Source organism: Diceros bicornis, chromosome 1 (assembly GCF_020826845.1).
Source record: "Diceros bicornis minor isolate mBicDic1 chromosome 1, mDicBic1.mat.cur, whole genome shotgun sequence".
Classification (NCBI taxonomy): Eukaryota; Metazoa; Chordata; class Mammalia; order Perissodactyla; family Rhinocerotidae; genus Diceros; species Diceros bicornis.
This window is the reverse complement of record NC_080740.1, coordinates 93,092,502-93,106,158: the sequence shown is the minus strand read 5'-3', so window position 1 is coordinate 93,106,158 and position 13,657 is coordinate 93,092,502. Positions and strand designations below refer to the sequence as shown.

The window sequence follows — 13,657 nt, the reverse complement described above, 5'->3', positions numbered from 1 at the left end:
TCTTCCTCACCAAAAAAAAAAATATATATATATATATATCCGTATCCAAACAATGGCACACTGTGAGGCCGTTAAAAAGTAAAAAGAATGAACAGGCTCTGTCCTGCCATGGAAAGCTCTCCAAAATGAGTTTTTAGTGAAAAGAGCACAAGAGAGTGTGTACAATGTGCTACTTTTTTGTGTAATAAAGACAGAAAAGAGGGAATATGTATTTATATGTCCTTGTCCTTGCCTAAAAAAGCTCTGGAAAGATAGATAAGAAACTAACAAAAGCAGTTACTTATGGGTGGGGGCGTTCGGATGGTGGGGGGGCCTCCATCTCCATGTAGCTGTGTTTGCACCCAAACATGTGATGCCCCCTCCACCCTGCACCCTCCCTGGTCCCCCAGTTGATCGCTCACCACTGCGCCTCCAGGAACCGCAGCCTGACTCCTGCCACCTGAGCACACACTCCCACAATCACACCACGTTGCCCCCCAGCTCGGCTGAGCCTTTGCACACGCGGGTCCCTGCTGGCAAGTCTTTCTGCGGACTGCCTTCTGCCCTGTCCTCAGCACAGGCACACACACCCTGCCCTCTCTGTTCCAGGCAGCCTGGACCCCCTGCTGAAGGGAGGAAGAGGGCGGCTTGCAGCTCACCCCCACCCCCACAGTCCTCACACAGAGGCCAGGGGTGGGCCCCCACTGCCCTGTCTGCATCAGCACACCTGTGGGGAGGGCCAGTAGGAATGGCAGACTCTGACCTCACCCACCTCCTTGAGGGAACATCCACCAGCAGGGAGCTGTCACCCCTCTCCCCTCGCTCCAGCACACCCTGCAGAGCACGTGCCTCAGTGGCACAGTCTCTCTGCAAACCTTGGCCCGTTTTTGTCTGCCTCTCCCCAACCCCTCGCCAGCTCTGAGTGGTCCTGCTTGGTCCGCAGTGCCTAGAACAGTGCCAGTAGTCGCTCCATGCACACATGCATGAATGAGTGACCCTCAGCTACAGCGCGAGGGAACCAGAGACTGCAGCAGAGGCAAGCCCATCCATGAGACCAGGCCTGAGCCCAGCTGGGGACATGATGGGTGGTCGGAGGTCAGAGGGCCACACTGGCAGCCTGTCTGCTCTCTGGGCATCCCTGTGGGTCATGATGGTTCTGTCCCCACCCACCCCTGGCCTCCAGTGTGAGCTTGTTGCTCCAGAGCAGAGCTGGTGAACCCTCCCCTGCCCCAAGCACCCAGCACCCCACATGCAGCCCCCAGTTCCAGGCCAGCCCCGAGGTGCTTCAGGAGCTTCCCAGCTCCTCTCTTGAAGTGCCGGCACCCTGGCCTCCCTAGAAAGGCCCCTCCCACCCTGCCCTGCAGAGAGGTTTCCAGAGTCACCTCCACCCCAGCTACTGGCTCGTCTGTGAGAACACTGGACTGGGATCCGGGAGAGGCCCAGCACTGCAGGGAGAAGGTGCCAGGTGTCCGGCAGGAGAGAGCAGAGCTTGCCAGCCTCAAGAGTTTTCTAACTTGTGGATAGAAGAGCGTGGGGCAGAGCCGGAGCCTACACCAGAGCTGACCACCACTCCCCGAGGAGCATAGGCAGCTCCCTGCATGCCCATTGGGATGGACAGGAGGTGGTTTTGTGTAATTTTACAGTTTTATCGGCTGAAAATTGAACACTCACAGCTTTGCTGTGCTGTCCCCAGGGCCAGGACTGTCCGGGCTGCCACCCACACGGGTTCTGGAGCCCTCCCCATGCTGTAACCCAGTCCCCGCACCTCTCACACCCACACACCCTCGGGATGGCCCTCCACGGGGCTCCCTCTGATCCCCAATGTCAGCTCTGACTCTCCATGTCCATCTGTCTCTACTCTCAGGGCCAGGTCACCTGGGTCAAGGTCTGCGTGGGGGCAGCAGGGGCGAGGGGAGCAGGGCAATGGGGAGACTGATCCCTGGAAGTCCCTGTGGTGGGCCTGCAGGACTCCACGGTTGAGAATGTGGGGGCGACTTGAATGTCCGGGATGGGGACGGTCCAACGGTCAGAGGCTTGGCCAGGACTGGTTGCTGTGAATGCCCCGGCAGGCTTCGTTCAGGAAGACTGGCCTACAGGGTCCTTGGAAGAGCATGGCAGAGGAAGCATGGGTCCACTGCACACACGTGGATGGGCGCCTGCTGCAGGCCAGGCCCCTGAGTCAGTGCCGGGTCAGAGCACACGCCCTGACCGCTGCCTGGAAGAGGTTTGGATGGAGAGGTCCCCATACAACAACCACAGGTGGCCTTGCTGCACCAGGCACCAACAGCAGCCCCCCGAGCACTCACAGTGCTGACAAGGAGAATCAGCTGTGTCCAGAGGGATGGAGGGGTGAAGATGCTGGGAGAGCCTTCCTGCAGGAGGGAACAGCTAGAGGGTCAGCGGGTCCTAATCACAAAGAGCCTGGAGTGCCAGGCTACAGAGGGCAGCTGTTTGGCTGCACCTGAGAGAAACCCAACTTAAACAGGCTCATGTTATGTCCACAGAGCAGCTTCAGGCACCGCAGGATCCAGGGCCTCACACACCAACCTCAGGAATGTGCCTACTTTCCTGGTTCCTTGTGGGGACAAGATGGCTCCAACAGTGCCATTCTACTGGCTCAGGGGTCCGAGGGGAAAGAGCTTCCAAGTGCCACAGAAATTCTGGGATTTCCCCCTGAGCTCCCCAGTTTGGATCAAGCCCATCTCTGATCCAATCTCTATGGTCAGGGGCATGGGCGAATATGCTGACTGCCTAGGCCTTGTCAAAAACAACCTTCACTCGGGGTGGGAGTGGACACTGGAAAGAGTCAGTCCCTAAATGGCTTGGACTGAGAGTAGAGGAGAGATGGTCCCAGAGGATGCTGTGCTGTGGGTAGGGGTCCCTGGCAGCCCTCCCAGGAAGTGATCTCTGGCCTCAGGGGGGCACAGAAGTGCTTGTGGGAGGCAGGGCCTGCCCAGCCAGGAGCCTGGGAAACCAACAGGCTACAGCTCAGGTGTGCCCCAACTGCTCCTTGCCGTTGTAGGCAGGCATGCCCCGGACACTGAGCGCCTCCAACATGGTCACCCCGGGTAGCCTTGGCCTACCCCCTGCTGGGCCCACAGATGGCGAGCAGGCCAGGCAGCCCCTCCTGGACGGAGCTCCATCCTCGGCCTCCCTAGACACCCTGATCCAGCACCTGGTGCCCACGGCAGACTACTACCCTGAGGTGGGTGACAACCCAGTGAGGAGGAGGGGCAGCAGCCACAGGGAAGACAACAGGGCCGGGGCTGGCCTTGGGCCTAGGGGGCCGGGTGGGCTGGGAGGCATGCCCCCCAGTGCCCTTGTGAACACTGCTGCCTTTCTCTCGTGTGCCCCCAGAAAGCCTACATCTTCACCTTCCTGCTGAGCTCCCGCCTCTTCATCGAGCCCCGGGAGCTCCTGGCCCGGGTCTGCCACCTGTGCATTGAGCAGCAGCAGCTGGACAAGCCGGTGCTGGACAAGGTGAGGGGTGGGGCGAAGCCGGGGGCCTCTGAGTGTACCAGCGCTCCCCTGCCATGCCCTCGTGCACCAACCTCTCGGAGAGGCAGTGACTGTCCCATTCTCCTGACAGAGCCCACAGGTTTCTGACGTGTCTGAGGCCCAGAGCCAGAAGGACAGAGCCTGAATCTGTAATGCGGGTGCTGTTCCCCAGTGCCCTATGGGAGCCCTTGAGCTCACACCAAGCCCAGACAGGGGCCCCCAGAGCACTGCCGGTAGGACCCCTGTCATCTGGATGGCCCTGCAGCATCTGCTGGGCTTCCTGCCCCCAGCACACTCTGTTCCCCCCTTCCCTCCTCTGTGGGATGCGCTGATGGCCCAGCCTTCCCCGGCTCCCCGTAAACTTTCCTCTGCCCTGGCCAGATCCCTCGCACGCGTGTCGGTTGGGCTCCACTGTTACAGTGACCCAACTTCACCTGGTCCACGGCAAAGGGACCCTCCTGGCTCGGGAAACTGCAGAGTCTCCAGTCCCGCCTTGTGAGAACGGTCTTTCTCCTCTGACACTCTGCTCCCTCTCCGGGGCCAGCCTCCCTCTCCGGCGGGCGCCTCCTGCGCGGGGACCGGTGTCCGGGCTCTCGCCCACCTTCCCAGTCTCTGGAAGGTCTTAGGAGGTCCCAATGAAAGCCCCATCTCATTGGCTTAGCTTAGGCCACAAACCCATCTGTGAGCCAATCACCGCGCCTGACGGGACTGTGCGTACTCTGATTGGCCGGCACAGATCTGGGCCCACTCCTAGAGCCATGGGGTGGGGTCGGTACCCTGAACCCCCGGCTGGGAATGAAGAAGAGGGAGACCCCGAAGGCAAACTGAGGTGCTGTCACCACGGAAAGGGAGATGGGACGCGGGGCAGCAAAAACAGATGACGCCCTCCCCCAAGCGTGCCTCCCCCCTTCTGCCCCCCGTGGTCTGCCCCCTCCTTGTGTCCCGTCCCTGTTGCCTGACACAGAGAAGGCACGAGGCTTGTCCCCCCTTGGCCACCGCCGCCTGGCAGCTCAGACCCGGGCACAGGACCAGTAGTGAGTGGCAGTGGCAGTGGCTGGTGGCACCCCTCCAGAGCACCCCTCACCCACCGCGGACGCCCCTCACTTGCCTTTCAGGCTCGGGTCCGGAAGTTTGGCCCCAAACTTCTCCAACTGTTGGCCGAGTGGACGGAGACCTTCCCGCGGGACTTCCAGGAGGAGTCGACCATCGGGCATCTGAAGGACATGGTGGGCCGCATCGCCCCCTGTGACGAGGTGGGCGAGCAGCCTTTAACTGTCTGCACCCTCACAGCCGGGGCCTGAGACTGTGCCCAGGCCCCTCAGGGCCCTTGTCTCCCCACATGCACACTACAGCCCCTTCTTGCCCCATCAGGGAATCGGGCACTGCAGACCTGGCAGGGAGTCCAGGCCTCGGGTCCAGGCCTGGGCTCTTGACCTCTCTCCTGTCTTGCTCTCATCCAGGGCAGCAGATGGCAGGCGAGGAATTCCACCCCCTCATGGAATTTTGTGGTCACATGGTCAGGCTGTTGGTCTGTGACCCACTGGGCCAGCCTGGCAGAGCCCTCGTCTGGGACCCTGTGCCACAGGGGCCTCCCCCTCCTGCCCCTGCACCACATCGGGGGCAGGTGGTCAGTGCTCCTGAACAAGGACCTGCCAGTCGGGGGCAGAAAAGGGCTTTGCGGGATGAACCACGATAACAGCAATAGTGGGAATAACCGCCACACTCATCTGGACAGGCTCTCCTGGGATCCTCTCAGCCTCCAGGGGTAAGCTGTAAACCCTGCAGGGGGGCAGCAGAGGAGAGAGGGTGCCCCTGCGGTTAACACCACACTCTGGGGTAAATGGCCCCTGCACTCTAGTGGCTTGGGAGTCAGTCAGAGTACCTCTGCACCCCCTGCCCTACCCAGCTCTCCCAGCTGTTACATTGGGGAAGGCACTTAAAGGTCTCCAAGCCTCACTTCCCTGATGGATGAAAGAAGGAGAAAAATTCCCACGCCCAGGAATATCATGAGAATACAAAGAAGGGCCCTGCAGAGGGGACACAGGTCTCCTGGCCCCTTTAGAAGGGGCAGGTTTATTGGCATCTCCAGAATGATGCCGTGGCCAGCATTGACACTGCTTTATCTGGAAGAAGAGAACATGGGGAGGAGTGCACGTCAGTTGCCCTGGGAGGAGACTGAACATGGCAAGCCAGTAGCGAGTAATGTGCCCCAAAGTGGGTCTGCACGTGGCAGAGCCAGCTGCACGTGAAGCAAAGGAAAGCTGCTAGGGCAGCTTCGACTATAGGAAGCCATCAAGTCCGAGACCTAACTGAGGCTCAGAAAGGGAGGCCCTGCCCTGGGGTCACTTCACATAGCAGGCAAGTAACTTAGCTATTCTGAGGGCTTGGTGAGATGATGGTCATCTGCTTCTCCTCCTCTGCATCCCCTGATTCATCTGGGGATCATGATGCTTGGCTTAGGATGCAGCAGGGAACAGGATCAGGGAAGGCTCGATGACTGGATGGATCAGGATGGGGAGGGAGAAGCAGGGAAGGGAGATGCTGACTGACTGGCTGGATAGATAGTTGGCTACTTTGATGAATGAGTAGAGGGCGGAAGATAGATGTTTGGGTAATTGGGTAGGTAGGTGAATTTATGGGGTGAGTGGATGTGGAAAGATTGATGGAAAGAAGGGAGAGAAAAAGGTAGGAATGGTGGATGGGTGGATGGATGAACAGATGGATGGGAGGGTAGGTGGATGGGTATGTGTGGGTGTCAGTGGGTGGGTGAGAACATGGGTGGGAAGGTGAGTGGGTGGGTGAGTGGATGGATGAATAAGGATAGATGGATGGATGAGTTGGTAGGTAGATATGTGGGTGGGTGGATGGATGGATGAGTGGGTGGATGGATGAGTAGATGGAGGGGTGGGTGGATGGGTGAGTGGCAAATGTTAGAAAGGAAGAAAGAAAGATAGATGAGTAAATTGATGGATCTGTGGGTGGGTGACTATAAAAGGAGAGGTGGGTGATAGCAGATGGGTGGAGAAGAGATGGGTACACGGATGGTGGGTGGATGGATGGAGTAAAGGGTATATAAGGGGGTAAGAGTCCTGTCTCCTACTTCATCTCCCTCTTCCCAGGAGGCCTTCAGCAGCGTGAGGTCTAAGCCAAACTGGATTATCCACCCTTATCAGGCCTGCATCTGCCATTGGCAGAGCCATTTCAGAGGCAGACCCTGCCATTCTGGCTGCGGTGGTGGAGGATAGGTGTAAGTCTTGGGCTGGTTTCCTTGAGAAGCAGTGACTCCTCACCAACTCCCGAGAACCTGTCAGGGCTGTGCTGGGAAGTCTTTTCTGACCATCCAGTGGATGAAAATAAGATACAACCGAGCCCTGTGAATGGAGAGCAGCCATCCACCAGGTGTGGGTTCTCAGAGCAGAAATAAATCATTCAGAACATTTCCCACTCCTTCCCTTGGGATCCAATTAGGTGTGCTGAGCAGTGTGGGCTGGAACCCGAGTTCCCCGGCCCCCACCCCCCCCCCAGGCCCGGGACAGTGCTCCCATGTGTCTCTGTGACCCCCAAGTCGCCCTTCCGCACAGACCATCTGCTCCAAAGGGGATGTCCTCCAGGCGCTTGAGTGCTGCAGGTAGTCTGCAGGCTACTCCCCCAGCTCGGGCTCAGGCTCGGCTCAGATAGGAGCTGGTGAGCAGCAAACCAGACTGATGAGGCTGGGCCCCTAAGACTCAGAGCATGAGCCCAGATCCAGGCTTGGAAACCATAGCTGTGTGACCTCGGGCAAGGCCCCTCGCCCCTCTGAGCTTCGGTTTCTTCATCAGTAAAATGGTTGTCACCACACAGCTTTGCAGCAAAGAGTCCCTGAAGTCACCTGTGTAAATGTGAGTTATGATGAGGATCAAGTTCTTTCCAAAATTCAGGCATATGGGGATTATTTTTAACTTTTATCGAACTTCTGGTATGGAACATTTCAAATACACACAAACAGAATAGTAAGCATGAATTCATGTGAACCCTTCACCTAGCTTCAACAAGTACCAACATTTTGGCAAACTTGTTTCTTCTATCCCCTCACACACGTCCCCCTCCCTCCAAATTTTTTTTTTATTATTTTTTGTGAGGAAGATCGGCCCTGAGCTAACATCTGCCAATCCTCCTCCTCTTTTTTTTTTTTTTGCTGAAGAAGACTGGCCCTGGGCTAACATCTGTGCCCATCTTCCTCCACTTTATATGGGACGCCACCACAGCATGGCTTGACAAGCAGTGCGTCGGTGCACGCCTGGGATCCGAACCGGCGAACCCCGGGCTGCCGCAGTGGAGTGCATGCACTTAGCCACTTGCGCCACTGGGCCGGCCCCCCTCCAAATTATTTTTAAACAAATCATAGACATTATATCTTTTGCTCCAAAAATATTTCAGCATTATCTTGTAAGATTTCTCACACAGGGTTAGAATCAAATGATATAAAGTGCTGTGCACAAGGCAATGAGATGAACACAAGTGTTTTCAGAGCTGTGTGTCTTTGCGCGAGTTACTTAACCTCTCTGAGACTTAAAGAGGGAGGGTGATAATTCCTGCCTCACAGAGCTGTGAGGAGAACAACAAGCTCAGGGACGTGGAGGAGACAGCACAGGGCCAGGGCCGAGTGGGCCTCCCCATCAGAGCAGCCATGAAAAGCAACACCTTTCTCTCCTCCTGCACCCACTGCCATTTCCTGGAAGCCTCATGTCCTCACTGTGCTCCCCACCACCTCTTGGTGGCTGGGAACAACAGGCTGAGGAGGAGCTGAGAAGGCCATTCTCCATGACTGTGGGTTCTGGAGATTTCTGTGGAAGCCTTTCCCAGCACCTGGCCACTGCATCGAGACGCCTGCTCTGGACCACGCTGTGCTGGGTGGAGGGGCTTGGAGGGGCTCCTGGTAGATTGGACTCAGCAGTTTCAGCTCAGGGAGGCCAGTGCCAAGGCTGAGAGAGGCTGGGGGAGACCAGGGAAGGCCCAAAGGTCGAAGCTCTGATAAGGGAGACAGCACAGGAGGCCACACCCACTGGGCGGGCAGAGGAGGCTGACACCACAGGCAGCCCTCCTGGGACTGACCTTGCTTTCCCATCCACACGACCGTCTGCTGGACTGACCCCACTGTCTCTGAGGCTTCCCCAAGGTGGGAAACAGAGACGAATAAACAGGCCCCCGGGGGGGGGGAGCTCCGGCCAATGCAGGGTGGGCTGAGCCCACTGGATGTCAGCGCTGGGCTGCTCCAGAGGAAGTTTTCAAGAACTTCAGAGAACAGAGTCTGTGCTTGTCCGACCAGAGACAGGGGTTCTAGCCACGAAAGGCCCAGTCCCAGAGACTTGGAGGCACCTGCAGAGCTGTGGCCACCACCCGTGGACGACCTCTGCACTTAAACCCAGCTCTGTGCATGCGCGAGGTGGCCCGTGGAAATGGATGAAGAAGATGATCCAGACCCTGTCCTCCCAGGCATGCGGCGAGCCGGGTCCGGGGTGCTGCGCCATGCTGGGCACGCCCTGTGCTCTGTAACGTGGGCTCCTGACAGGGACAAGGAATGCCTCGACGTTCTCAGGGAGGTCTCGGGGTCTGCCCAGATTCACCGAGGAGATCTCTGAGCCTCCGTCCACAAGTGTGCAGAAATCAGCAAGAAAATGAGAGGAGGTCAAGAGAAGGGCGATACCGTCCCCACACTCAGAGGGTGAGCAGAAGATTCAGGAAAGAACCAACAGATAAGCTTGAGGTTAGCCCACTGGAAGAATTCTAAAGGAATTAGAAAACAGGAAATGACAATTCTTCAGAGTGAATATGGGTTCAATAGAATCAAGTCCTGCTAAATTATCTGCATATTTTTAAGTAGGGTAAGCGCGTGGTTCTGTCAAAGTGTAGGCACAGACACGCAGCATCCTTGCCTCCTGGACGGCCCCGCAGTCCACCCCAGAGAGGCTGACCGACCAGAAGCAGGTGAAGGCCATGTTCATCCAACCAGCAAACGCATGTGGGCCCCTCCCATGAGCCAGCCCCTGCCCTTCATGCTGGGGAGGAGCAAAGAGTGACCTGGTGTGTCTTCAAGGAGCTGCTCATCCAGCGAGGAGACGCAGGGAATAGGTGGTCCTCGGTCATGGCGTGGGCAGGGGCTGTGAAGGAAGGGCCTGGCTCTCTGAGGTCCAGCAATGAGAACATGCCCAGAGGCAGAGGGCTGCACAGGCCCTGCCGGGGCAGCGGGGTTGGGGTAGAGAAACGGTGAAAAGGACGGAGGAGTGGCCTGTGTCTGGAGCACAGAGAAGGGGAGCAGGGTCCACGTGGAGGCCACTGAGTGTGGCCAGAGCTGACCTCAGGGCCTCCAAGCCACGCGAGGCTTTTGTCTTGGCAAAAGTGTGGAGGCATTGTAAGGAAGGGGGGAAGCAGTGGTCAGACGGTCATCTGAACAGACTGCTCTGGCTGCAGAGTGCAGTGCGGATGCAGGGGGCCCACTGAGGAGGCCGCTGCAGCCACCAGGGAGATTACGATGGCCTGGACCACAGAGACCATGATGGAAGATGAAACATGGAAACAGAAGAAAGCAAAATTAGGAATGTTGATGATAGCCTGGAGGGGCATGTGCAGAGGGCGGCTTGAGGACGTGTGCCTGACACTCGTGCTCCATTCCCTGAGACAGGCGTGCACGCAGAGGAGGCGGCTCTGGGCGAGGAGGGACCCAGGGGTGGCCCCGGGCCATGTGGCTCTGGTGGTCAGAGGAGCTGCATGGGTAAACTGGGCATTGTCCACACATGAACACTAAATGACAGCCTGGACCTGAAGCAGCATACCCAGGAATGAAGTACAGAGCGAGGGGACGAGAGCAATAGCTGGAGACAGCAGGAGCCCCACATCCAACCGCAGTGCTGACAGACAAGCCTGCAAACTGCCCCAGGTGGGAGGAGCCAGGAGGCTGGGGGGCCGGCCAGGGCAGATGCAGCCTGAGGAATGGCCCCTGGCTTTTGTGACCCGCTGTCCCGGGGGAGGCAGCACGAGTCGTCAGAAGGCTGACGGAAGTGGAGCCAGATGGCGCAGTGGAGGCAGGTGAGTGGGATGTGAGGGAACGCAGCAGCCCGTGTAAGCCCCCTGAGAGATGACCGGCTGGGTAAAGGAGAGAGACTGGGGGCCGGGGGAGGGGTCGGGGCTCCCAGGTGACTGACTGTGTCGCCCAGGGCTAGCTGTGCCTGGACCCGGCTCACCATCTTCCCAGCACTCAAATGAAGGAGGCAGCGTGCTGACCACGCTCTTGGACGCAGCAGAGCTGACAGGGGCTGTTCCTTCCGCGGGCAGCAGGGAGCTCGGTTACCCACACACTGCCCCGCCCACAGGGCTCTGCCCCCCACGGCCTGGGGAATTAGGGTCAGGTCAGTTAGGCAGCCTCCTGTCCTGCTCCCTGTGTCCTGAGGGCTCCGCCACATCCGCCCAGGGCCACTTCACAGAGAAGCACTTCCATAGGGGCTGGGCGATGCCACTGCGTCACCACAGCTCTGGGCACTAACACTGCTGGACTCAATGGCCTCCTTGAGCCCCATCAGAGACTTGAGGGACCATCAAGGCCCCCAGGCACACTCGGCCCAGCCAGCTAGACGCCCCACCTGCGAAATGCCGCCGGGTTTGTGTGTTTCCACCTGAAACTTGGCGGCACCAACTGTCCAGCACCGCTGTCATTCCGGCCCCTGCGCCAGGCCCCACTGCCCATGCCACCCCCACCGTCGGCTCCACGGCTTGTGGGGCTTGAATCCACCTCTGGGGAGCCCTTTGCTGTTGACCAAGGGGCTCGTGCTGTGGGTTACTGCCCCACCTTGGGAACATGTGCTCAATAAACCCAGCTGGTCTGATGGCGCCTTCCTTGGAAACAGGGGTCTCTGGGGGGAAATAGTTTCCCTGTGGGGGAAGGGGGGCTCTCAGGGGCACGGCCCAGGGTGGCCCCAAGCCGGGACCCATCTGTCTGAGTGACGGTAAAGGACTCCGTCGGCACGGTCAGCGGTCATCGAGCGCCCACTGCGTGCCCGGCTCTGACAACACAGTGGTGGCATCACAGACTCCCTGCCCCTGCCAAGCTGTCATTCTACTGAGGCGTAAACAAACTGGAGACAGGAGGGGCTCCCGTTAAAGCAAAGGTTCAGTTGCCCAGGGCAGGGTCCCTTCCACATCTCCTCCTCTCGCCCTTCTTCCAGCCCCCTGGCAGTGCCCACCCCCACCCCCGCCCCGCTGTCTGAATGGCGGGGTGGCTTTGGACCCTCATCGCCCTCTCTGGTGTGTGCTCCTCTCAGCTCCCACTGGTAACCCTGCAGCCTCCTTCCCAGCCAACCTTGACTCTGGCCCCAACCCTCACCTGCCCTGGATCAGATCCTGCTCCAGGGTGGGGCAGCCCATCCCTGCCAGCCCAGGGCCTGCCCCCCTCCAATGGTAAGGATGCAGAGACAGGTGTTCAGGCATGAGCACCCCTCTCTCCTCCCCGCTTCAGGCATACAGAAAGAGGATGCATCAGCTCCTTCAGGCTCTGCACCAGAAGCTGGCGGCTCTGGGCCAGGGGCCGGAAGGCCTCCTGGGCGCAGACAAGCCCATCTCCTACAGGACCAAGCCGCCGGCCTCCATCCATAGGGAGCTCCTCGCCGTCTGCAGTGACCCCTACACACTGGCCCAGCAGCTGACCCACGTGGAGCTGGTGAGCAGGCCCATGCCACCCTCTGCCCAGACCAGGGTTGGGAACACCTGAGAACAGCTGCCACCCTTGCCCCCATCTGGCCCCTGGCCTTGTCTCAGCATAACCCAGGGCCTGAGCCCGTCACAGCAGGGCCAGCCGGGTACCTCCAGAGGGCCCTGGACACTGGAGCAGTCTCTGACCACTCCTAGGGCAAGGAACAGGAGGGCTGGAGGTGCCAGCCCTGACTAACTTTGACCTCTGGCAGGTCTGCGAGTCCAGGCCTGGGACAGAGGAAATGGGTCGAAATCCTAGCCCTGACTCCACCTGCTGTGTGATCCTCCCAGGACTAGTGCCTTCCCCACCCGGGCCTTAATTTCCCCATCCACGACTCACACACCCCAGCTTTCCAGAGAAGCCCAGACACGCTTTCCTGCTGGTGAAGGGCATGCCCCAGCCCAGCCTCCAGCATATGTTCCTTGTAGATGCAGAGGTCAAGGGCAGAGGGGAGGCTGGGGAGTGGGTTTCTTTTAGTTCTCCACATTTAGGTGCCCTTACTGCTTTCCAGGCACTATACCCAACACCGCCCTGCCAGGTAGGTGCTATTACTATTCCCTTTTCACAAATCAGGAAACTAAGGCCCAGAGATGTTAAGTGATATGCTAGAAATCACACAGCAGAAGGGACAGAGCCAGGATTCAGTTCTGACCCAGACCCTATGCTCTTAGCCACCAGGCTGCCCCTGGAGGGAGCAGATCATCAGTTACCCCATTTCAAGCCTGGTTTCCTGGCTATCACACCCCACAAGCACTCCCCATGGGGACACTGCCCACTGCCCCCCATGAAACTGCAGCAGCCCCTGGGCATGGGAAGGAGGGGCTGCCTCCTTCAGGGATGGTGCTGAGCTCTGTGACAACCCAGAACAGGGTCGTGGAGCCTCAGTGAGAAGGGAGGTGCCCACTGGGAGGCAGGGCGCCCCAGGACCACCATGCCAGGCCCCCAGCGGGCCCCCCTCCCACGCCTTCCCCCTTTACCTGGCTCCTCTTCTCCCTTCCGGTGCAGGAACAGCTTCGACACATCGGGCCTGAGGAGTTTGTCCAGGCTTTTGTGAACAAGGACCCTCTGGCCAGCACGAAGGTAGAAGGTCCTCGGACGGGCTGTCTCAGCAGTGACCGCCCCCACCCCCCGCAACTGGTGTCTGGGGGGAGCTCGCGAGCATCACCTGGGCGAGCCTCAGAGGGGCCCAGAGCGGGCGATGGGCTCGAAGGGGCCGTGTCCATTCCGCCCGTTCCCCTACAGCTCGCCACCCAGCCCGAGGGCGTCACACCGCGACAGCCCTGATACCCGGGGAAGCCTGGGAGGGCGGCACGTGCCCGGCCAGGTCCCCCACCTAGCGAGGGCGGAGGGGCGGCGGGGAGCCGAGGCCCTCGGGGCGGGGCGGGGGCAGGGTGCCCTGAGCTCCGGGACCCCGCGTGTCCTCCCGGTGCTTTTCGGTGGGCGCCGGTGCCCTCCAGTGGT

General features: G+C 59.3%; 1 protein-coding gene across 1 annotated transcript in view; it reads left to right on the top strand.

Annotated features, from left to right (window-relative positions):
• Positions 1-3,007: 3,007 nt before the first annotated feature.
• RASGEF1C (RasGEF domain family member 1C) overlaps positions 3,008-13,657 on the top strand; it is a 32,948-nt gene continuing 22,298 nt past the window's right edge. Inside the window, exons 1-5 of the mRNA XM_058548172.1 lie at positions 3,008-3,184; positions 3,337-3,459; positions 4,593-4,730; positions 11,963-12,163; positions 13,202-13,276. Of these exons, the coding sequence (XP_058404155.1) occupies positions 3,008-3,184; positions 3,337-3,459; positions 4,593-4,730; positions 11,963-12,163; positions 13,202-13,276 (714 nt within the window). The remainder of the gene's footprint in view (positions 3,185-3,336; positions 3,460-4,592; positions 4,731-11,962; positions 12,164-13,201; positions 13,277-13,657) is intronic.